Raw genomic sequence first — 24,887 nt, 5'->3', positions numbered from 1 at the left:
CGACTATGAACCCCAAAGGCAGGGGCCACGTCCCCAAAGGTGTATCCTCAGGGCTTTGTAAGTGTCCAGCACATGAGTGCTCAATCGACACTTGAGCAAGAAAACAAGGAAGGGGGTACTTCCCTGGTGGCGCAGTGGTTGAGAATCCACCTGCCAATGCAGGGCACACGGGTTCAAGCCCTGGTCCGGGAAGATCCCACATGCCGCGGAGCAACTAAGCCCGTGCACCACAACTACTGAGCCTGCGCTCTAGAGCCCGCAAGCCATAACTACTGAGCCCACGTGCCACAACTACTGAGGTCCATGCGCCTAGAGCCCGTGCTCCGCAACAAGAGAAGCCACCGCAATGAGAAACCCACGCACCGCAACAAAGAGCAGCCCCCGCTGGCCACAACTAAAGAAAGCCTGCACACGGCAATGAAGACGCAACGCAGTCAAAACTAACTAACTAACTAAATAAATAAATTTATTAAAAAAAAAAAAAGAAAGAAAGAAAACAAGAAAGGGACGGAGGACGGGGGACAGGATGGACAATGGTGACAGCAGAGGGACTGAGGTGCAGAAGAAGCCCACACAGGGGTCAGGGCCCGAGGAAGGACCTGGACCTGAGCCTGGAGCCAGCCGACCCCTCAGCCCTTCTGAAGGGGGCAGCTCTGGAGACACCGGGACGAGGCAGCCTCGTCGGTCTCCTCTGCTTCCTGGGCTGGTGTTGTTTTAACCCAAAGCGAAGCCCACAGGAGGTGGCTCTGCTGGCAGCCTGGGTCCGGGTCGGAGCCGCAGCCCACACTCATCCTCCATCTGCCACCCGCTCTGCGGCCGTGGCTGCCCCGGGCCCGCGGCTCCTGCCTCAGTTTCCGCCTGTGGTGTGAGACAGAACAGCCCCCGCCCCCAGAGGCCTGGTCCAGGCCCCGCGCTCAGGACGGACAGAAACCCCGACTCCGTGTGCCGCTCGCCCTGACGTCCCTGTGGTGAGTCACTTCCTGTGCCACCAGCTCCGGAAGCCGAGGGCCGCCCGCCGGTTCCCAGAACACGCGACCACATGGACGCAGACATGCTGCTGGCGGCACAAGTGAGCAAATGCCCCCCCAGCCCCTCCACAATGGCCTGGCAGTGCCAGAAGCCGAGCCCTGAGAACTGGGCTGGGTCAGTGCACCGGGGCGGCACTGCCAGACAGCAGCGGGAACCCCACCTCACGGGGGCTCGGATTGTGGGGGTGGCGTGTGGAGACCGCCAGTGCCCCATCCCTGCCCCGTCCCCGACACTGGCATCCTGGGCCTGGAGCTGACTCGGGGGCCCCTCGGATGTGCCCTGACGGTGCCGGGACCGTGGACTCCAGAACCCCAGGATGGGCTCAGTCCTGAGCCCGGGGCGCGGGGGCCAGTCTGCCGCGGGGGCCGGCCTTAACCAGACGCTCCTGGGAACAGGTGCACAAGCTGGACCGAATCAGGGCCACAGAGGAAACCTTGGGGGCAGATGCACTGCTGACGCCCAGCCGCGAGGACAACACTCACGGAGGCCGAAGGAGGAGGGGGAGGGGCTGGGGGGGAGGTTGCAGGGAGGGCAGCACAGGCCGAGCCCCGCATTTGGAGAAGCCCACGCGGGGCCCCCAGGCAAGGACACCGCCATCCAAGCAGGGTGGGCTCAGTCTGCAGGGGCCGGCGACTGAAGGAGGTGCTCCCCCCTCCAAGTCGGAGCCTGGGTCCCTCACTCCTGAAGGCAGGAAGTAAGGGGAGGAAGCTGAACGAGATCAGGGAGCACCACATCCCTGGGACGGACGGAGCCTGATTCCATCGTAAAGCCAGAGCCACGGGGCCTGTAGACATTTACAAAGCGTGAGCACCCAGTGTGGCTGAGTGAGCCTGCTGGGTCGTGGGCTCCTGGCTGGGGCAGGGCTGGTCAGCCGGGGCCCCGCGACCGCAGTCGGCTTGTGCAGGAAGCAGACGGCAGGCGCCCTTATTTCACTCTGTGCTCAGATATGCTTACGTTATCTTTTAAGTGAACTCTAACACTTCTGGATTGAAAAACTGGAAACGCATCACTCAGAAAGACGTGTTCTAGCCCTGAGCTTGTGCGCAGAGACAGGAGTTATTTTCCAAAAACAGTTCAAGATACTTACGTCCACTTCCCCTTGGTCGATTACGTAGAAGTTATCCCCTTCGTCCCCTACAAGAAAAGGGAAACAGGACACGTGATGCAAGAATGCGGAGTTTTGTTTTTCTTGTAAAAATCCACCTTTCGGCGTTGCTTCATGGACCTCTGCTAAGCAGTACCAGGTCTCATCAATTTTAAAAAATCTTTAAATAAAAGCTGTATGGGGCTTCCCTGGTGGCGCAGTGGTTGAGAGTCCGCCTGCCGATGCAGGGGACACGGGTTCGTGCCCCGGTCCGGGAAGATCCCACATGCCGCGGAGCCGCTGGGCCCATGAGCCATGGCCGCTGAGCCTGCGCGTCCGGAGCCTGTGCTCCACAACGGGAGAGGCCACAGCAGTGAGAGGCCCGCGTACCGCTAAAAAAAAAAAAAAAGCTGTACGTCTGGAAGGTGCAGACCACGATGGCCCATTTCACACGCGGAGGGAAACGGTGACGGCAGCCAGGCGCGTCCTCTCCCCGACAACGCCGTCTGAAATCCATTCCCAGCACGTTGCCAGGACTCAGCACAGCCCCGCCACGTTTTTAATAGCAAGGAGGTTACCAAAACATATTAACACATTACCTTGTTAAGTGGACTGTTCTGAAGTGTCATTAGTGGCTTTTCTCAAGACAGACAATGAGAGTTTTGTATAATGTACATTTTTTTAATGAATTTGTTTATTTGTTTGTTTTTAGTTTTGGCTGTGTTGGGTCTTCATTGCCGTGCATGGGCTTTCTCTAGTTGAGGCAAGCAGGGGCTACTCTTCGTTTTGGTGCGCAGGCTTCTCATTGTCATGGCTTCACTTGTTGCAGAGCACAGGCTCTAGAGCGCAGGCTCAGTAGTTGTGGCACATGGGCTTAGTTGCTCTGCGGCATGTGGGATCTTCCCAGACCAGGGCTCGAACCCGTGTCCCCTGCACTGGCAGGCGGATTCTTAGCCACTGCGCCACCAGGGAAGCCCGAAATACACTTTTTAAGTGAATAACCCATTTTTCCCAGAGGGCTCTGGCCCCGAGGAGGAGCAGAAGGGCGCGTACCTTGCTGTATGACGGTCTCCCCAGCGATGTGCATGACGGGGAACATGGCATCGAATATGTCGCTGGAAAAGAAAGCACAGCATGGGGGTGCTGCAGGGGCACCAGCCGACATGCCCCTCACGGGGCTTCACACGGCTCCTTCTCAAGGGAGACAACGACCCCTGGGACCCGCTGTCCCTTGGTCACAACCTCCTGATCTGCACGTATTGGGGTTTCACAAAAATGGGATCACACTCAACAGACTCCACTTACAAAACGTAAATCAGATGGTGACTGTTTCCACTAGGACACGGCAACCAGTCTTGACCTGTTTTCTGCTTCTTCCCAGGTGAACACTTTGCATCTGAGGGTGTTGAGACACCAGATGCAGAAATGGGAAGAAACCAGACTCTGTAACTGCTCACTCGAGGGGCACAGAGGCCGACGAGGCTGGCTCAGGCTGTGCCCACCAGGCAGCCCGGCCGTTCCATAGCCCGAGTTTACTGTGAGACAGACCCACAGGCAGGACCCGAGGGGGCATGGGGAGGAGCGGGCTGCCGGGCAGGTGGGGACGCCCATTGCCCAGGGCAGGTGTGCACGTTGGTCCAGGACCCTTTATCTCCTCGGGATGGCAACCAGATGCAGGGTCAGAGGTCAGGGTCTGGATCCCAAAATACAATGACCACGCTCGGGGATGTGACCCACCCCCAGGCACACGTTTCCCCAAAAGAGAAGCATGAATCTGGGGCCCCTCAGGCAGGAAATGAACCCTGGCAGTCAGGACGCCTGCTTGCTTCCCACCTGCCTGTTTAAAAAGGGGATTCTTGAAAACTGGTCAGCGGAGGAGCCTCAGAGGAGCCCCAGGTGCTGGGCCCTGGGGAAGCAAAAGCAGGACCAGAGATCCAAACAGCCCTGTGCTCGCCCACCCCCAGGGCCCAGAAAACATGAGTAAGTCTTAAGGCAGTTACTTGCCCTCTATTTAAACATCTCTCTCTCTGGAGGAGGAGGAGGAGGGCAGCACGCCAGGGGTCTGGCAGGTGACCAGAGGCTGTGGGGAGGCGGGGGGAGAGGGTGCAGGTGCACGTCAGGTCAGAGCTCGGCTCTCAGGCCTGATCCATGTGGACGCCGTCCTTCTGTGCTTGGCTAAGTCACGCTTCCACCTCCAGGCACACCTGAGCCCCACCTGAGCCCCGCCTGCTGCCCCGATCCCTTGGTCTCCTGATCAGGAGGGAAAACGAGCCGCTGTCTGTCTGTCCTGAGATGCGTGGCCTGGGCCCCAAGGCCTCTGTCTGAGCAGCACCCTCCCGGGTCTTGCTACGAGGGCCAGGGTCCTCAGACAGGGGAACCTCAGCCGCCATCAGGCAGCCCCTCCGCTGCCTGGCCTCCCGAAGGTGGGGGTCCACTTCCAAGCCTAGAACTTTCCCCTTCACACCAGGGTTTGGCCTCCGATCGTCCACGTGGAACTGACGTTTTCAAATTCACATTCAAGATGAGGTCTGACCCTTGAGGTCAAAACACCACAGACGAAGGGAAATGCACATCAAAATCACGATGAGATGACACCTCACACCTGTCAGAATGGCCATCAGCAAAAAGAACACAAATAACAAATGTTGGGAAGGATGTGGAGAAAAGGGAACCCTCCTGCACTGTTGGTGCAGCCACTGTGGAGGACAGTATGGAAGTTCCTGAAAAAAACTAAAAATAGAGTTGCCATATGATCCAGAAATTCAACTCCTGAGTATATACCTGAAAAAAATGAAAACACTAATTCAAAAAGATATGTGCACCCCAATGTTCATAGCAGCACTGTTTACAACAGGCAAGACATGGAAGCAACCTAAGTGCCCACCAACAGATGAATGGATAAAGAAGATGTGGTACATATATACAATGGAATATTACTGAGCCATAAAAAAGAATGAAAGAATGCCATTTGAAGCAACATGGATGTAGTTGGAGGATATTATGCTAAGTGAAAAGAGTCAGACAGACAAATACTATATGATCTCACTTATATATGAAATCTTAAAAATACAACAAACTAGTGAATATAACAAAAAAGCAGCAGACTCACAGATGTAGAGAACAAACTAGTGGTTACAGTGGGGAGAGGGAGAGGGGAGGGGCAAGACAGGGTAGGGGAGTAAGAGGTACTAACTACTGTGTATAAAATAAATAAGTTACAGGGACGTATTGAACTATACAGGGAATATAGCCAGGGTTTTGTAGTAACTATAAATGGAGTACAACCGTTAAAGATTATGAATCACTATGTCATACACCTGAAACATGTAATACTGTTAATCAACAACACCTCAGTAAAAAAAAAGAAAAACCCACTGATGAATCCCAACTCGATATATTTCTGAAAAAATCATGCAAACAGAGCTGTTCCATTTTGGGCTTGCTATTTTCAGCCCAAAAGTAGTTTAAATGTTCATCACAGCTAATTCCAACAACACAAGACATTTTGGTTTTTGTTTATTTTAAATCCAAACCCCACTGCCCAAGTGCCATTTTAAAATACGGCTAATAAAAAGAAACGAAATTGAGTTATTTGCAGTGAGGTGGATGGACCTAGTCTGTCATACAGATACCGTATGCTAACCCACATATGTGGAATCTAAAAAAAAAAAAAAAAAAAAGGTTCTAATGAACCTAGGGGCAGGACAGGAATAAAGACGCAGACGTAGAGAATGGACTTGAGGACACGGGGAGGGGAAGGGTAAGCTGGGACGAAGTGGGAGAGTGGCATGGACATATATACACTACCAAATGTAAAATGGATAGCTAGTGGGAAGCAGCAGCATAGCACAGGGATATCGGCCAGGTGCTTTGTGACCACCTAGAGGAGTGGGATAGGGAGGGTGGGAGGGAGGGAGACGCAAGAGGGAGGAGACGTGGGGATGTATGTATACGTATAGCTGATTCACTTTGTCATAAAGCAGAAACTAACACACCATTGTAAAGCAATTATACTCCAATAAAGATGTTTAAAAATATAAAATAAAATAAAGCTAATTCTTGACTTGCAAGTAAATGTTTGGAACACATCCTGCTGGTAAGTTACTTATTTTGACCTTGGAAACAAGACCTTCGAAGCTACAGTCAAGTCAGCAGCCAAGGCCACCTAAGCCTTCACTTCACCCTGACCTTAGCTAAGCAGCAAAGTGCCTCTGAAAACAGTTCTAAGGCAAGAAGGGAAGGCACCAGCCGGGGGGGCCTCCCTCGACCCTGAGATGCACCCGAGCCCTGGGGGTGGGCGCTGGGCGTGCCTGGTTCCCAGCTCCTGGTGGCATCCACCCCCCCGGGAGGGCCACGTGGCCCCCCCAACACCTTCGGGGGTGTGATCGGTTCTGGGTGTCACCTGCTGTCCCCACCCTGGCAGAAGCCAGATCCTGGCCCTGAGGCCTTGGGGGTGTGAACACATTGCCATGGAAACCGGGCCTTCTCCCACAGGCCATCTCTTCAGAATGAGGGTGAAGAATGTTCTCTGATGGTCGGAGAACACCCACTCCTGGGGTGAAATACTAGCCAACTCCTTCCGGCTTCCGTGATCTGACCTTAAACCTGCTCTCAGGGCGGGTGGCCTCCCAGATTAGACTGCGAGGGGCTGGGTACCAGTGGACGGTGTGGGATGGGCAGCCTTGTGTGGCCCCAAAGCCCACGGCCCAGCAGACTGGCCTTGCAGTGGCTCAGACCAACCCAGGCTGTGCCGATGTCCCACTGCACTCACCAGCCTTACCCCTCTCCCCTGCAGGAGGCAGGTGCCCCAGGGGTCCCAGGGTCCTGAGGTAAAGGCCCTGGAAGCTTGCCCATGGGGGCGTGTCTTACAAAATGCCACTGTGCCCTCAAGCAACCAAGAAGATCGCCCGGGAAGGACTCACTCACCAAAGTGCTGTGAAGCCCTGGCGGCCCACCCTCCACGCTGAGCCTCAGATACCGACTCTGCAGCTCAAGAGGCTGCCGCAGACCCTTCCAGCACGTAGCATGGGCAGGCCTGTCCACGGTCACGTGGCAGGGCCGCACAGACGTAGACCCCAGTTCTGGGACCAGCCCAGTGCTCAGCCGGCCAGAGAGCACCAGCCTCCTTCTGGACGATGGAGCTGGTGGGAGAGACCAGGCGGCCCGCTGTGCTCCAGGTTCTAGGGAAGCAGAGCCCTTCCCACTCTCCCCGTCCTCCTCCTGGGACACCCTACCTCCGCCCCCTTCTCTAACAGCGGGCACATGTCAGGGGGACGGACCTGGACCTCTCCCTCATCCCCCATCAGCCTCCCGCTCGGCCACCCACTCAGCAGCAGACCCCAATGTTCCCGATGGAACCACAAACTGCATCTGGCCACACCAGCATTTAGTGGGACCTACTAGCATCTTAAACCTCAGATGCAGATTTGTGCCCCTGAGTTCATGACACTGGTGATCTGCTCTTGTTGACAATTTCTCCCCCTTCTACCTGCTTCCCCCGTCCCCCTTGCAATGGTGCTTGTTCTGAAATTTGAGGGATTTCCTTTTCATTGTATGCTTTCTCTCACAACATGGAATCTTGAGCTATATGCACGTACTTTAAATTTACCCCCAAACGGCATCGTGCTACAGATCCCACCCTGTTTCTTCCCTTTTTTCAGGAGCACATCTCGGCTTTACTCAGATTGCCTTCTCGCTGTGCCCTCATGTGGCAAAAAGCGAGCATGCAAGGCTCTCTGGTGTCTTCTTATAAGGGCACTAATCCCACCATTGGGGGCCCACCCTAAAAGGCCTGCCTCCAAATGCCATCACATTGGGGCTTAGGGTTTCAATAAGTGAATCTGGGAGACACGGTTCAGTCCACAGCAATTACCTTCTGCCAAATAGTTTTTGGGTTCATATTTTGGCATTTTGTCCGTGAGGAAGGGGATCTGGTTTGTTTTTCCCCAGATGGTTAGCCAGTTTTCCCAACAACACCCACTAATGGCTCCATCCTGGTATTACACTCACACAGCACATACTCTATGTGTCTGTTATGGGCTGATTTGTGTGTCCCTCCAAATTCATATGAAATTCATACAATATGTTGAGCAGCTTTCTCTTGTTTTCTATTTTCTGGAGCAACTCGGAAAAGGATGGACAGTTTGTTGACGTTTGACAGAATTCACCCATAAAACCTTTGGGACCTGGGTCTCCTTGGAAGGGAAGGTCTTCGGTCACCGCTGAATTTTCTTTAGTGCTTTATTGATTCTTCATGGGCCAATTTTGGCCCCATTTTCAAAGTTAGCCCCAACATTTAAAAATTGAGAGAGTAATAAATATCCAAATTTTTGGCTTTTCTTTGGGAAAAAAAAGGAAGATCTAGTAACGTGGGGCCTTTGTTCTCCTGAAGCAAGAACTCAGCCCCCTTCCCACCCTGGTGGGAGCACATGCTCTGTCTGCCACGATCCCTACATCACCTGACTCCTGACCCCCAGCCTCCTTTTACAGCCCCTGCCTAAGGGGCTCACTGTCCAGTGGGGGGGACAGATGTACATGTGGGCCTTCATCACAAGGGGTGTGGTCATCCCTGTGACAAACGCTCCCTTGATGGCAACCCAGAGACCTGGTGCCACCCCAAAAGTTGCCTGGAGGGGCCCAGGGGCTGAGTCGCCCAGGAGATAACCCACTTGTAGAATGGGCACAGTTCACAGCACGATGGGAGATTAACCAAGAGGACCATGCTCCTGGAAGCCGCCCGATCAGGAGCCACCGCGATTATTTCTGCTGGCTCCAAACCCTGTGCACACAGCAGCTCCGAGCCTTCTCCCAACCCTGGGAATGATGCCAAAGGAGCACTCCACGCCCCTGAGCTCAGCCAGTCTCATGATCCAGTTATGGCTCTTTTATTCCCTTTTATTGGCTGACATTTCTAATATATAGCCGCACTGCTGCTGCAGGTGGCCTGACAGGTAAACACCCCTTGCCCCAACCCCTGCAAAGAAAGCTGCAGAAGCAAACAGGTTGGACCAGTTCTCAGAGTGAGGCCACCCAAGTGCAGCAGAGGACAGAGGGCGGGGAGAGAGGTGCCCACAGCCAATCAGAGCTGCGCCTGCCCCAAGCACCTGCCCCCCTTCCGAGGTGGGAGTGAGGATCCCCGCACCCCAGCCGCACATAAAACCTGCCACTCCCCCCCCCCTTCCCGACTCCAACAATCTGCCCCTCTGCATTCTGTAAATATGGGAATGGGGGCAGAATTCTTGTGATTTTAAGCAAAAGCACTGAGACAATGACCACAGGAACACCTCCAGTCATAAGGAAAAAACTGCATTAGCATTTCCAAAATTTCTGTGTCTTTATTTCTTTAAACATTTTATTTTGAAAAACGTCAAACTTTCAGAAGCATGGGAGTGGGGGATGTCAGAGCCAGGATGCGTGTTTATACCCCCGGCTGGTGATGTCGCAAGACCAGCTCATAACATAGTGCAGACGCTCCAGCAGCGGGTCTGCACAGAGTGCATGCGTGTGGTGACAAGGTCCAGGAGGGAATAATGAGCGATGTGGACAACATTAATAAAAAGGCCCCACTGAATGCAGAAAACGTGTTCGAGTGCGTACAAGTGTGTTTTCTGACTTCAAAATGATGCCACCAAGGGGAAAAGTGCACCTGACATTGGAAACAGTTCTCAAAGTCCTACGCCCGCTGCCTTTGCCTTGGGAGAACTTCTTTCCTTTGCTGGCCTGGGCTCATGGTCAATGTTACTCACGTTCCAGGAACCAGCCTGGACCCGCAGGCAAAGCTCTGGTGCCCGAGCACCACGGGGACACCCTGTTTTCTGCTGCACGTCACAGCCCGGGTAACAGAGGGGCTTTCGTCTGCTGGGAGCCAGCGCCCCGACAGGGTGCCTGGCTTATGTTTAGGCTTTTCCACTGTTTGGGTGAAACTGACTTCAAGTTTCCAAATAGTTCTCTCTAAACAGCAATAACTCAAGCATAGCTGTTCACTGCAGTGGACATGGGGCGGCCCACTCCCTGTTGGGGCATCGAGAGTGCAATGTTTATAAATCCCAGGAGCCTCTGCCTCAGGCACCCGGAGCCACCTCGTCTGTGGCTGGTTCCTCAACCCTGATGCCTGGCACTGGGAAAAAGCACACAAATGCCTGGGGTTCCATAGGGAGAACATCCATGGTCCCAGGTGTGCCAGCTGAGTGTTACACCTGAACAAATTAATACATGTGATTCACACAGCATTGGCCCTCAGACCACAATGGAGTTAAACTAGAAATCTCTTTTTTTTTTTTTTTTTTTTTTTTGCGGTACGCAGGCCTTTCACTGTTGTGGCCTCTTCCGTTGCGGAGCACAGGCTCCGGATGCGCAGGCTCAGCGGCCATGGCTCACAGGCCTAGCCGCTCCGCGGCATGTGGGATCTTCCCAGACCGGGGCATGAACCCGTGTCCCCTGCATCGGCAGGCGGACTCTCAACCGCTGCGCCACCAGCGAAGCCCTAAACTAGAAATCAATAACAGAAACATAACTTAAAATCCCAAAGGATTTGGAGATTAAGCAACACACTTCTAAATAACACATGGGTGGAAGAAGAAGGCTCCAGAGAAATTGAAAATATGTTTAACTAAATGAAAATGAGAATCAACTTACCAAAATTTGTGGGATGCAGCAAAAGCAATGCTTAGAGGAAAACTTACAGCGTTGAAAGCATACATTTGAAAAGGAGAAAGATCTAAAATCAGTAACCTAAGGAAACTACAAAAAGAAAAGCAAATTAAACCTAAAGCAGGAAAAAGAAAAGAAGTAATAAAAATTAGAGCAGAATTTAAAATAGGAAATTTAAATAAATAAATAAATAAAATAGGAAATTAACAGAGAAAAATCAATGAAACCAAAGCTGGTTCTTTGAAAAGATCAATAAAAACCTATAAACCCCTAGCCATGGTAACAAAAAAAGGGGAGGGGTGGGGTGGGGAGGAGAGATTGAGAGAGAGAGAAAGAATACACAAATAATGAATGCCACAAATGAGAGAAAAGACATCACTACAGATCCCAAGGACATGGAAAGGATAATAAAGGGAGACCATGAACAACTCTGTGCCACAGACTTGCTAACTCAGATGAAAGGGACCAGTTCTTTGAAAGACACAATCTGCCAAAACACACAAGAAGAAATAGATAATACAACCTATTAAAGAAATTGAATCAATAAATATTCAACTACCAAAACAAAGCAGAGGCCCAGATGGGTTCACTAGTGAATTCTATCAAACACTGAAGTTAGAAATCATACCAATTCTCTACAATCTCTTCCAGAAGTATTTAGAAGCAGAGGGAACTCTTTCTAACTCATTCTATGAGGCCAGAATTACTCTAACACCAAAACCAGACCAAGATATTACAAGAAAGGAAAATTACAGACCACTATCTCATGAACATGGATGTAAAAATCCTCAACAAAATATAGGCAAATCAAATCCGACTCTGTATTAAAAGATTTATACACCACAAATAAGTGGAATTCATTCCAGGTATGCAAGGCTGGTTCAACATTCAAAAATCAATGATAATGCATCACATCGAAGGGCTAAAGAAGAAAAATCATATCAACAGATGTGTAAGAAGCATTTGACAAAACTGAATACCCATTCATGATAAAAACTCTCAGAAAAATAAGAATATGGAGAATTTCCTCAAGTTGATAAAGAAGAGCTCTGGAAACCCTACAGTGAACATCATACCTAGTGGTGAAAAACTAGATGCTTTCCCCCTAACATGGGGATTCAAGCCAAATATATCCCCCTCACCACTCTTTTTCAAAATTATACTGGAAAAGCCCTAGCTACTGCAATAAGACAAGAAAAGGAAATGAAAGGTATACAGACTGGAGGGAATTCCCTGGTGGGCCAGTGGTTAGGACTCCACGCTTCCACTGCCAGGGGCCCAGGTTTGATCCCTGGTTGGGGAACTAAGATCCTGCAAGCCGTGTGGTGTGGCCAAAAAAAAAAGTATACAGACTACAAAGGAAGAAATAAAACTGTTTGCAGATGACATGACTGTTTATGTAAAAAATCCTGAAGAATCAACAACAAAAGCAAAACCCATTGGAACTAATAAGTGATTACAGCAAGGCTGCAGGATACAAGGTTAACATGCAAAAGTCAATCACTTTCCTATGTTAGCAATGAACAAGTGGAATTTAAAATTTAAAATACAATACCATTTACGTTAGCACCCCCCAAAATAAAATACTTAGGTGTAAACCTAACAAAATATGCACAAGATCTGTATGAGGAAAACTACCAAACTGATTAACAAAATTTCAAAACTAAATAAATGCTGGGCCAGCCCACTCTCCCCACCTCACCCTGTCACAGGGTAACAGCCGTGGTCAGAGGAAGAGTGAGAAAACCACTGCCCTCCCTCGACACCTTGCAAAGACCCTGCAGAAGGGGCCGATGCCACTTGGTGGACAGCCATCAGCAGTGACATGGCTTCTGAGGGCCCCAGGCCGGCAGTCAGAGCACCAGAGAGGCAGCAAATGGTTCTGACGGAGGATGGGCTCCAAAGGCTCCCAGGTGGGCCCCGCATCCCACGCTGTAACCGAGCTTGGGGCTGGAAACCTCATCACCACCTCTGCACTGATGGCTCAGAAACAGGGCCCGGGAGCTGAGGGGAAAAGCCCCCGCATGCAACACCACCGGCCACAAAGCCTACCCTGCCATGTCGGGCATCACGACACTCGGGTTCTGGATCCTTCTTCAAGGATTTCATTCCTGGCAGAAGAGATGCAGCTGTCGGTCATCCAGCGGGGCCACCCGGGAGGTGTCTGGGCAGCCAGACCAGCAGCGGCTCCCAGGCTCGGGTAAGAGGAACAGCGCAGGAGGGCACTGGGTCCTGAGACCCACAAGGTCTGGGTCAGCGTGGCCCCCCGGCTGGCTGGAGAGGAGCAAGCATGTCCACTCTGTGGACCTAGACTCACTGGCTGTAAAACAGGGCATCCTCGCCGACCAGCACAGGGGCTCCCAGAGCTCCCCGTCCCCACCCACCTCTCCCGCTGCACAGCCTGCGCGAACCTCCAGGAAATCCTCAGCTCGTCCATCACCTCCAGTGAGGGTCCTTGGTTCCCAGGCTCATCTGCACAGCAGGTGGTGCCCCGACCCGGCCCGGGCTGACCCCTAAGGGACCAGCGCTAGTCCTACATGGATGCCACATCTTGGGAACCCCAGGCCACCGTGCACTACAGGCCGCCATCATCACAGAGCAGGTGTGACCCCCATGTGAAAGGTGACAGCGTGGGAGCCCCCTTCCCCAATGCCTCCACCCCGTGCAGGCCACGCCCAAGGTCAGGAGTAGAAAACACGGGGTCCTAGAGGCCTTCTCAGCCTGGCTCCCCCCTCCCTTCTCATCACTTCCCAGGATAGGAAACGTTTTCCAGGATAAAAGCCTTCTTGCTTATTTTAAACCCAGTGGGCCCAAGGATCAATCACAAGGTCCAGGCAGCGGTGCGATCAGGGCAGCCAGACCCGCTGAGTACGTGGGCGGGAGATGCCAGAGCGTGTCTGCCAGGTCCCTGGAAACACCCACACCCAGGGCTTGGGGAGCTGGGGATGTGTGTTCTTTCCACGACTGCTAAACCAATCAGAGGCTGCTTCAAAGGGCTGGACGCAGGCCTGCAGAGGGGGCAGCAGATGCACCCACCAGGGCCAGATACCTGGCCGAGGCTGGGAGGGGGAAGGGCACAAACAGGGTCCGGCCAGGTGAGGGGGATGCTGGCGATCACAGGTGAGCGGCTGAGAAGTCCCAGCAGCCTGCCGGGCTGGGGGTCTGGAGGGCTGAGAGGGAAGAAAATGCAGTTGGCCACGGCCCCAGAGGACGCCCGCGACAGCACCACCTGCGACAGCCACAAAGCAGCCTGCCCGTCGCTGGGGGCCTCTGCACACGTCCCTGGGCCCAGCACAGTCACCAACAGGCCAGGGAGGCCGTGCCGCCAACGTGGACAGTCTCAGGGACACGTGCAACGTGAGCGCCACGTGTGAGACAGGGCGTGCAGGACACGACGAGGGCCCACGAGCCAGGACAGGACGGGGCCCACGAGCCAAGACAGGACGGGGCCCACGAGCCAGGACAGGAGGGGGCCCCAGGGTGGCCTGCACGTGGCAGCAGCCTTTGTTCCGCCCCGACCAGGCCAGCACAGACCCCACCACCGGTGACTGCATTAAAAACCATCACTGTACTTATTTTTTTTAATAAATTTATTTAGTTTTGGCTACGTTGGGTCTTCATCGCTGCACACGGCCTTTCTCTAGCTGCTGCGAGCGGGGGCTACTCTTCGTTGCAGTGCGTGGGCTTCTCGTTGCAGTGGCTTCTCCTGTTGCGGAGCACGGGCTCTAGGCATACAGGCTTCAGTAGTTGTGGCTCACGTGCTCTACAGCGCAGGCTCAATAGTTGTGGTGCACGGGCTTAGTTGCTCCGCAGCATATGGGATCTTCCTGGACCAGGGCTCGAACCGGTGTCCCCTGCACTGGCAGGTGGATTCTTAACCACTGTGCCACCAGGGAAGCCCAAAAACCATCATTTTAGACGTGCACGGAGCACCACGTCTGGAAAGCCCGCCCCGCTCCTTTCCTTCGAGGGGCTGCTTGAGACCCCTGTACGCACGTGGACAGCAACAGCTCACACAGAGAGCACACACTGGCTCAGGGACAATGCCTCCCGCTGTTGCCCAGCCCGACAGCTGCCCCACGCCCGCACCCAGTCCCGCCTTGGGAGGCCATTCCGTGCCCCAGGCTCAGGTCCCACGCAGCCATCCGTGTCCGCCCCCAGCCAGCAGCCCTGGGCCCCCATTGGGTGGCGGCACTGGGCTCCGAGGGCAAGGGAGGCCGGTGGTCACAGGGCACACGAGGTGAAGCTGCCTCGGTCCACGGAGGCTTCAGGCTTCAGGACGTGCCGGGGCTTTCTTCACTGGTGAGGATCTCATTATACGTGGTTGTATTTGTTTTTCCCCTTTGAGGCAGTACGACCAAGGGCACGGCCGCTTCACGCCGCTGGTTCTCCCGTGAAAGCGCCGGGGCTGGATTCTTCTGCTGACTCTCCGGGCCCAGCCGCCGTGGCTCGACACGCTTGGCGGTGCCTTGTGAACCAAGGCAGCTAGAGGGGCCCACGGCCACCCTTTCAGGCCTGGGAGCCGCCGACCCCAAACTCAACCCCATGCACCACCCCAAGGCACGGCAGTAGGCCTGGCGCTGCCAGGGGATCGACACCTTGTTCCAGTCCTGCCCTGGGGCTCACTGGCCAGCGGGCCTGGAGAGCAGCTTCCTCCTCCGTGAAACGGGCACAGATGTGACCAAGGAGACGACGTGAGGGGATTTATCTCCTCCTATCACCTACGGCTCCAGCTCTGGAACAGCCCCAAAGACCCAGTGCTGTCAAAACCCTCTATAAACTGCCAAGGCGTGAGGTCCAGGATGCATGCCAGATGGAACAGGCGTGTGTTTAAGAAAGCGGGGAGGGGGTGTGAATCTCTGTGAACATCCGCTGACTCACTCTCTTACTTACCAATCTGCTACTTCAACACACAGGCAAATCCTGTGAGTAAAAGGGTCCCCACAGGCCTTAGGAAGGAAGCTGAGTGACCGGCAGGGACATGGGGTAAATCAACGATCCGGTGGACACACCTTGTTGGTGGGCATGGCTTTAGAACCATGTTAATATTTTACACAGTTATAAAAACAAGACTGGGATTTGAAAAATGACACTTACAAATCAAAAGTAAAAGGCAGCAAATGAACTGAAATGTGTATCCAATGGACAGCATTGCCTCCCAAAACGCAGATGCTTCGGGGCAAAATAAGCCGGAATAAAATCTTTAACAGTTTTTGCTGATCAATTGGTGGCACTAGTAACAGTCTTGTTATTCTAAGGTCGGGTGTGTGCGTGCGTGTGCTCGCAAGTGTGGTGCAATAAAGCAAAGAATTCTTTTGTTGGTGTCATTTAGAGCTGGCATTTTCAGCGTGGGAGAAAAGAGATAAAGACATCAAATTAACCACGTTACATTAAAAGGAAGGAGGGAAGGAAGCCAAGCCAGCCAACCTGTAGCCCTGAACTGGAGCTGGAAGAATCAATATGAGCTCATGCAATAGTTTATCTTAAAAAAAAGTCCTAGGGCTTCCCTGGTGGCGCAGTGGTTGAGAGCCCGCCTGCCGATGCAGGGGACACGGGTTCGTGCCCCGGTCCAGGAGGATCCCACGTGCCGCGGAGCAGCTGGGCCCGTGAGCCATGGCCGTTGAGCCTGCGCGTCCGGAGCCTGCGCTCCGCAATGGGAGAGGCCACAACAGTGCGAGGCCCACATACCGCAAAAAAAAAAAAAAAAAAAAAAAGTCCTAGTTCTGTGTGCAGAAAAAGCCCAGCAACAATGACAAATTGAAGCAGTGAGCACCCCCAGTGCCCAGAACATGGTCTCTAAATACAATTTCCCACCAAAAGGAACCTAGATTCTTTAGAGAAAAAACTGACTCCAGGTCTGGGGCAGAAAACATACAAGATGAGCCGGCAGCCTCTTGAAATACCAGAAAGCAGGGAAAATGACAAAAAAGGTGAGGCTCAGGTCAGAGGATGCGGGAGCCTCACGAAGAGGCTCCACCAGGCAGAGAGGGACAGTCTGGGCGTCACTTGGATAATAACCGCAGTGGATGAAACAACAAAGTGGACTGAAGTCAAGGGGCTGGGGAGGGATGGTGACCAGGAAGGACACGGACTCAGGAAAACCACAACTAATGAAGGTCCGTAAGGGGGGTGGTGGAGGTATGACGTTTACCCAGCCCTGAAGCCTGGCACATCTCCCCTCCCCGTCCGGTGCCCACCTGCCCTGCATCAGCCCTTTTGGTCGTGGCTCTGGATCTGCAGATGCTCTGGGTTCCATGTTCTATATTCCTTGGTCCACGTTCCATGGCACTTCCTAAGCTGCTGTGAGACCCAAATTCACTGTCTTTCCTAATCTAATGGACACCGCGTGGTGGGCTGGGCCCTGGCACTGTGGAGCCAGTTCTCCTAAGCGGGCTTTGTCCACAAGTCCACGTGGCCTCCCGCTGGCTGCAGGCGAGGGGGGAGCCTGAGGCAGGCACCCCAGGGCAGGGACAGGACACCGCAGCCAGTGCGGAAGCTGAGCCCTGGACCGCCCCTCCCAGGCCCCCTGGCTCTCTCCCTCCCTCCCCTCCGGGGATGCCCACACCAGAGTCACCCAATTCAAAGCCCCGGACATTTCCACCCATGCCCTGGCCACCCTCCAAGGTCATAAACGTGGGCGTGTGCAGGGTGGGCCTGCCTCTGGCATCCACCTTCTATTTCAAATACCCCCTCCTGACGTCCTCGCGCCCAACCACAGGGGTTGCAGTACCTAGGGGCACTGGGATCTCCCCACACGGCCCCCCGCCCGGACGCCCTGCTCCCTGGGTGCCTTCCCCACGCTCCCTCCCACCCCAGTAACCCTGAACTCCTCCAACCCAGAAGCGGCCTCTGCATCCCACCCCCAGGATAGGCTCGGCACAGAGGACGCTGGGTGGACGGATGAAGGAGGGAGGAGGGACAGGGGTGGGGGGAACGGCACTCCCTCAAGAGTCTGGGTCCCCCGCTCCGGGCCCAGCACCATCCTAGCAAATCTGACGTGTAGTTTCTCACTTTTCATTTAGCTTCTTGACAGGCTGAAATATGGAAGCAGATCCTCAGAGGAACTGTGTATCTGGCCAAGGTTCCCAGCGAGACCCCGGTGGAGCTGCGCTCCAGACCCAACCCAGAAGGCTCTGCAGCTTCCTTACTGGGTCAGGCAGGAGCCCGAATCGTGGGCCCAGCTCGACCTCCTGCCGCCCGAGGTCAGCCCAGGGTGAGGGCACAAATAGGGCCACCCGCCTGGGTCTCCCCGTGTCCTCAAATGCTTAAGCCGCTTGCCCACCTTTGAAACAGTCGGGCGTGATGAGGCGCGAACCCCACAGCCGAACTCTAGCCACTGCTCTGGGCGCGCCAGCAATCGGGACAGACTTCGAACCCGGGCTGTGGGTTAGCTAGGAATGTCGTGTCCCTGAAAGATCCCAGTGTGACAGCCATCCCCTGACACCCCTGAGATGTGCTGAGGGGTTTAGGGACGGGTCACATACTCCATACGAAGCAAGGACAGTGAGAGCAACCATCAGCGTCAGAACCATAACAACGCTCAGACGCAGGAGGCGCAAAGCAAACGCGCACGCGCCCCGAAGTGCCAGCCAGCGCGTCCAGGGGGCGGGGCGGGCCCATCCTCCTTGAAACTTTTCTCTTTGAAATATTTTCAAAATAAAAGTTTAAAATTTAATCAAAAGGCAAGAAAATAGATTTCACAAAAATCTGGACTTCCAGCTCCTCTGGAAAAATCTGGTACCTGGCCACCCGGGCCCACTCCCCAGGGCAGAGGCTGCCATGCTGGGGTCCTGCTTGCTGTAGGCCCCGCCACCTTGTCAGCTTCCCTGCAGGCCCCCGAGTGTCCTGGACTCTGGGTCCGAAGCAAACGGACGCCCAGGCCTCGCTCCCCTCTGAGAACGGGGACCCGAGAGGGGCTGGCCACAGAGTCTGAGGACCTGACTAGCGGTGCACAAGGTCAAGCTGCTCCCTGGGACACTGGGATGCAGGCCTGGAGCCCGGAAGGCTGGGGACGTGTCAACCACCTCCAAGATCCCCTGGGACCCTATCCTGCAAACAGCTTCAGAGAAACGCCCTCTCCCCCCGCCCTGTGCAGGCCGCGGGGGGGCCTGTGAACAGGTGGACAGAGGGACAAGCAGATAGACGGGACCCTCGGTCTTCTGGGGTGCAGCGAGGTGAGGCATGAGGCTGAGGGGCTCGGCAGCCAGGAAGAGGGTCCAAATTGCAGCTCCCGGACCAGCTGGGGCCTGGCAGGCCAACCGCTGGGCCTCAGCCCGTCACCTGCAAAGTGGAGCGACTGACAGAGCCGTGGAAGCATCAGAGCCACGCCCAGCACGTGGCACATGCACCAACGGCTACGACCACTGTGTCCCTGCCCCCACGCGGCACTATACTCACCCGATGCCGGGCTCCTCCAACAGGGGCCTGGGGTCCGCTGCCAGCCCCGGCCAAGGAGGCCTGATCCCAGGGCCCCTCCTGCCCCACCAGAACGGCCCCTCCCTCTCCAACAGCTGGAGCACAGTGACCCCAGGTGGCCAGCACCTCCCAGCCAATGGCCACCAGCTGTAAGAAATAACACGGGGGCAGCCCGTGTGGCCATCACCATCTCCCCAGAGGTAACATCTCGGGAGACCACAGCACAGCACCCAGGGTGCCAGCACTGATGCCGTCCAGATGCACCAGGACCCCACCCCAGTCCCTAACCCCTGCTCGCCACCCATCCAACCTCCGTTTCTATAACTTTGTCACCCTGAGAATGGTATTTAAATGGTGTCATGCAGGATGTAGCCTTTGCGGATTGGCCTCACTTGGCACACTCCCCTAGAGACTCACCCAGGCTGTCGTGTGTGTCAGTAATTCGTTCCCTTTTTTGGCTGAGCGCTGTTCCATGGTATCCACTCACGCACTGAAGGATACCTGGGTTGCTTCCAGTCTGGGACTATTACAAATAAAGCTGCTATGAGCAAAATTAACATACAGGTTTTCACGTGAACATAATTTTCCACTGCTCTGGGATAAATGCCCAAGAGTGTAATTTCTGGGTCACATGGCAGTTATATGTTTAGTTTTCTAAGAACCTACTAAAATGTCTTCCAGGCCGTAACAGCTGCCGTTCCCACCGGCAACAGACGAGAGGTCCGGCTCCGCCTCATCCTCGCCAGTGGTTCGCATTTCAACCATCCTGACGGGTGTAGAGAGATTTGCATTTCCCGCTGCCTGAGGAGTTGAACACCTCCTCATGGGTTTGTTTTCCATCCAAGTGTCCTCTCTGGTCGAGCGTCTCTGCCATGTCTTTGCCCAGTTTCTAACCGGACTACTTGGTTTTGTATTGTTGAACCGTGAGAGATCTTTATATGTTCTAGATACCAGTCCCCGTTCAGATGTGAGTCCTCAGCTTGTCTTCATCCCACGTTCCACGTGTCTCACGCTGCCCTCCCTGGAGGAGAAGGTCACTGCAAACACCTTGTATCCGCCAGCCTTGCAACCGTGGCAGCACCCGAGTGCGCGTGGCACCCAGCAGGCACCCAGCAGGCACGTGATCAATTCTGTGGAACGAGCATCTCCAGAAAACCCTGAGTTCCTCGATCTGGCACACTGTCATTTAAATTTCAGTCCCATGCCCAGATAAACAGTGCCGCGCATGCTTAGCCGCAGAGTAACTTTCCCCCTAACTAGTCCCAGAGCCATCAGCAGAAGTTGGAGAACATGCCTCACATAATTAAAAAACCATTTGGAGATCTCACCCTACTCCCCACGTGGAGATAACACACTTAGTCGTGACCTACAGGTTGTCCCCCGGGGGCTCAGGATGGGTGAAGCCCCCGCCCCAAAGCCCAGAGCCCTCTGGGCTCGGACCCTCTGCCTCGGGGGTGTCCTGGTGTAGGGACGAGGCTCCCTCTTCGCCAGTCCCCGCCACTCCCGCCCTGCTGCCCACCCACCTCCACTCCTGTCCACCAGAGCCCCCCAGAGCTTCCACAGCCAGCCCACCCTGCTGAGAACCTTTTCTTCTTCACGAGAGCATCAAAAAGAATGCAACATTGCAGGATTCATTTGCCAAAAAAAGTGCAGAACTTGTCCACTGAAAACGACAGAGGATTTCTGAGAAACTAAAGGTCTAGATAAATGCAAAGACATTCCTGTTCATCACTTAGAAGCCTCAATACTGACAAGACGCCAGCTCTGTATCAAATCAATCTATAAATTCAGTGCAGGCTTTTTAAATAGAAAGTTATCTAAAATTCATATGGAAATGCAAAGGCCCTAAAACAGTCCAGATGATTCTGAAAAAGAAGAACCAAGTGAGAGGGTTTACATGACCTAATTTCCAAACTCACTGTAAAGGCACAGCCATCAAGACTGTGTGGTGTTGGTGTGATGATAAGGCCCACAGATCAGTGGGACGGAACCGCAAGCCCAGAAATAAACTCTCACATTTACCATCAGTTGATTATTGATGAGATGCCGAGACACGTCAGTGAGGAAGTAACAGTCTCTTCAACAAATGGTGCTAGGACACCCAGACGTCCACATAAGAACACCACGGCCTTAGACCCCCACCTCACACAAAAGTGACTCAAAGTGGAACACAGACCTAAATGGAAGAGCTAAAATGCTAAAACTTCTAGAAGAAAACATGATAAAGTCTTCATTAATGTGGGTTAGGCAAAGAGTTCTTAGATAAAACAACAGAAGCATGATTCTTGAAAGAAAAAACTGAACTTTAAAAGACATTGTGAAGAAGATGAAAAGACCGAAACACAGACTGGGAGAAAATAACTGTAAACCATGTATCTCATTAAGGGCTTGTATCCAGAATATATAAGGTGCTCTTACAACTCAACAGTAAGAAGACCAAGAACTCAAAAAATGAGCAAAAGATTTGAAGAGACATTTTGCCAAAGAAGTTGTATAGGAAAAGTACAGGAAAAGACACCCAGTCTCCTTAGCCATCAAGGAAACGCAAATCAAACCCACCACGAGATGCCACAGCCATCAGAGTGCCTATACTTGGAAGACAGACGGCCCGGAACCTCAGCAGGGATCAGAGAGGTAGGAACCTCATCACTGCAGGTGGGCCTGGAAATGCGCAGCCACTTTGAAAAACAGATGGTTTTCTAAAAAGTTAGACGTAAAGGTAGCCTCCAACCCAGAAATACCACCATTAGGAACCCACCCAAGAGAAACGGAAACGTGGGTCCACGCACAGACTTGTACAAGCGTGTTCACAGCACCGCGAGCCCCTGCCTGACTCTGCCAGGCCCGGGGTTGTCATCACCCCACACAGCGCACTGAGCCTCGGGTGTGCACGGGGCCGAGCAGGGGCAGGCAGGAGGGTGGACCAGGGTGCAGAGATGCTCTACCCGACGGAGATGACAGCTCCCATGCCCAGAGCAGCCCTGAACCGTCAAGGAAGACCCATCTAAATCGTGCCTGCATCGCCCGCTCCAGGCTCCTGACGCCCCCACCCCAAGGAGGGGCCCCGGGCCAGGTAAGTCATCTGTGTGCAGATGCACGTCTGGCAGAGGACAGAAGCAGGACAGTGAAGTCCAGGTTCTTACTGGGTGGACAAGGCTAGGACCCGAGGCCCAGCTCTAAGGAGCTTCAGCACCACAAGCCCAGCCTCTCGGGGATTTTTTTTCTTTTTAATTAATTAATTTATTTATTTATTTTTGGCTGCGTTGGGTCTTCGTTGCTGTGCGCGGGCTTTCTCTAGCTGTGGCGAGCAGGGGCTACTCTTCGTTGTGGTGCGCGGGCTTCTCACTACGGTGGCTTCTCTTGCTGTGGAGCACGGGCTCTAGGCACGCAGGCTTCAGTAGTTGTGGCACGTGGGCTCAGTAGATGTGGCTCACGGGCTCTAGAGCGCAGGCTCAGTAGTTGTGGCACACGGGCTTAGTTGCTCCGTGCACTTCCGTTGCTTCCCAGACCAGGGCTCGAACCCATGTCCCCTGCATTGGCAGGCGGATTCTTAACCACTGCGCCACCAGAGAAGCCCTCGGGGATTTTTAAGGAACAATTTCAGCGCTTCTGGACAGACGTGGGGAAGTTTAGACTTGTGAGCTTTTCTGGTCCTGCAATTCTGAGCAACAAGTAGCAAGACGGGGACACAGAGGACGCAGCCTCTTCCTCCCAGGGTCCCGGCTAATGAACGGCAGCTACTAAATCACTGAAAAGAAGAGCAAAAACGCCGTTCCTCACAGAGCTGCTCTCAGAATCATCGTTATTTCCACCCAATTAAGCCTTGTCTTCCGTGAAAGCATCACTTGGAAATGGCCCTGTTCTGGGTCCAGACCCCTGAACTCGTGACAAGCCACACAAAATCACACGACGAGGAAATTGCTCGAAGGGGAGCCAAGCTCCACACTGCAGCGCAGGTAATTAACAAGAAGCCACGTTAAACAAACTAAATTAAAACCGAGATTTAAATGCTTAAAGTGGCCATCAGCCCGATCATAAAAGGAAGAGGTTCGATTCCAAAAGGTGCATGAGCTGAGCTCACGGCTCCACAGTGAAAGGAGTAGAGAGGCCTGGCAGGGCCAGGAGGCCAGGCTTCCCCAAGAGGCAAGGCCAACGAGGACCAGAGGTGAGGGGCCACGGCATGAGGGCAGAAAACGAGCTTGGGGGTAAAGGGCCACCCCCGGCCACCTGACACCTCCCTGTGGACACCCAGCAGGCCAGGCTGCTCAAGCTTGTGTAGACAGATCCCATCTCTCCACCTGCCACCTCTGCCCTCCAGGCCGCATCAACCCCGAGCTTGCAGGCTCCACCCTCCATCCAGTCCACCAGCCAAAGCCAAACTTGGGGCAGTCTACCAACCTGGCACCGTCACCAGTCTGTCCACTGCTCCCCCTGCCCCACAGCCTGCCCTCCATCCATCCTCCACCTGTGGCCCCCGTGATCAGGGACCCCAGCAGCCCCAATGCATGTGAACTAGATCCCCAGTCCCCAACTTGGTCCTCGAATGACCAGGGTCCTTTAATATGGCCACACGCTCTGTCCTTAAACATCTAAAACGTTTCATTGAACGTTTACACAGTTGCAAAAGGGAGGAATTTCTGGGCTACTGTAAATGCTGACGTTTTAGCTGCTGAAATTGTTTGTATTACTCTTTTAAACATAGACCATGAAATAAAAATCCATAGCGTCGCAGTTCACTTTACGTGTCATCTCGCCTGGGCCGAGGGACGCCCACTTAACTGGTGAGACGTGATTTCTAGGTGCGTCTGGGTTGGTGTCCGGGAAGAGATCAGCCTTTGAATCCAGACCACGTGAAGACGGCCCTCCCCATGGTGGGCGGCACCACCCCATCCCTCGTGGGCCCAACAGAACAGAAACGCAGATGACAGGAGATCCGCTCTCCACCTGAGCTGGACGTCCACCCTCCCCGACCTTGAGCATCCATCTCCGGGTTCTCGAGCCTCTGGACTCGGGCTGCACAGCCCCACTGGGCCCTGGGCATCCGGCTCACAGGCGGCACCTGGTGGGGCTTCGCGGCCTCCACGACCCCAAGAGCCAGCCCTACGTTAAACGGCCTCAGACACGTCTCTATCCTCCGGGTTCCGTTTCTCTGGAAAGCCCTGATTCACCACAGGGACTGGACACCCACCAGCTCTTTAACCAAGAAACAGGGGGTGTAAAAAACCCTCCTAGCTGGGATCTTTGCATTGTTCCTTCTCTCCTTGAACAGATATTTCTACTGCTTTCTCACAGAACTTATCCTAATGTAAAAACATTTATGCTTAAAAGTATTTTATCAATCACCCTGCCATGCTGCTCTGTAAGAGATGTGTGAATCTTTGCAATTTTTTCCTATGACTAGAAGACTATACGTATTAAAATTTTCCTTCAAGATTGAGTTTTTACAATTATTGGCAGGGACTTCCCTGGTGGCGTAGTGGTTAAGAATCTGCCTGCCAATGCAGGGGACACGGGTTCAAGCCCTGGTTCGGGAAGATCCCACATGCCGTGGAGCAACTAAGCTCCGTGCACCCCAACTACTGAAGCCCACACGCCTGGAGCCTGTGCTCCTCAACAGGAGAAGCCACCGCAGAGTGAGAAGCCCGTGCACCACAACGAAGAGTAGCCCCTACTCGCCGCAACTAGAGAAAGCCTTCGTGCAGCGGCAAAG

The 24,887-nt window shown here is 53.8% G+C and overlaps 1 protein-coding gene across 5 annotated transcripts in view; it reads right to left on the bottom strand.

Annotated features, from left to right (window-relative positions):
- Positions 1 to 24,887, bottom strand: part of PRKAR1B (protein kinase cAMP-dependent type I regulatory subunit beta) — a 97,859-nt gene that overhangs the window by 32,307 nt on the left and 40,665 nt on the right. For all 5 annotated transcript variants that reach the window (XM_081255452.1, XM_081255451.1, XM_081255453.1 and 2 more), the window contains exons 5-6: positions 3,167 to 3,228; positions 2,117 to 2,163 (exon numbers count right to left, since the gene is read on the bottom strand). In XM_081255452.1, the coding sequence (XP_081111578.1) occupies positions 2,117 to 2,163; positions 3,167 to 3,228 (109 nt within the window). The remainder of the gene's footprint in view (positions 1 to 2,116; positions 2,164 to 3,166; positions 3,229 to 24,887) is intronic.

This window comes from Mesoplodon bidens, assembly GCF_964165515.1.
Source record: "Mesoplodon bidens genome assembly, chromosome: 15".
Taxonomy (NCBI): Eukaryota; Metazoa; Chordata; class Mammalia; order Artiodactyla; family Ziphiidae; genus Mesoplodon; species Mesoplodon bidens.
This window is presented reverse-complemented; position numbering and strand designations above follow the sequence as displayed.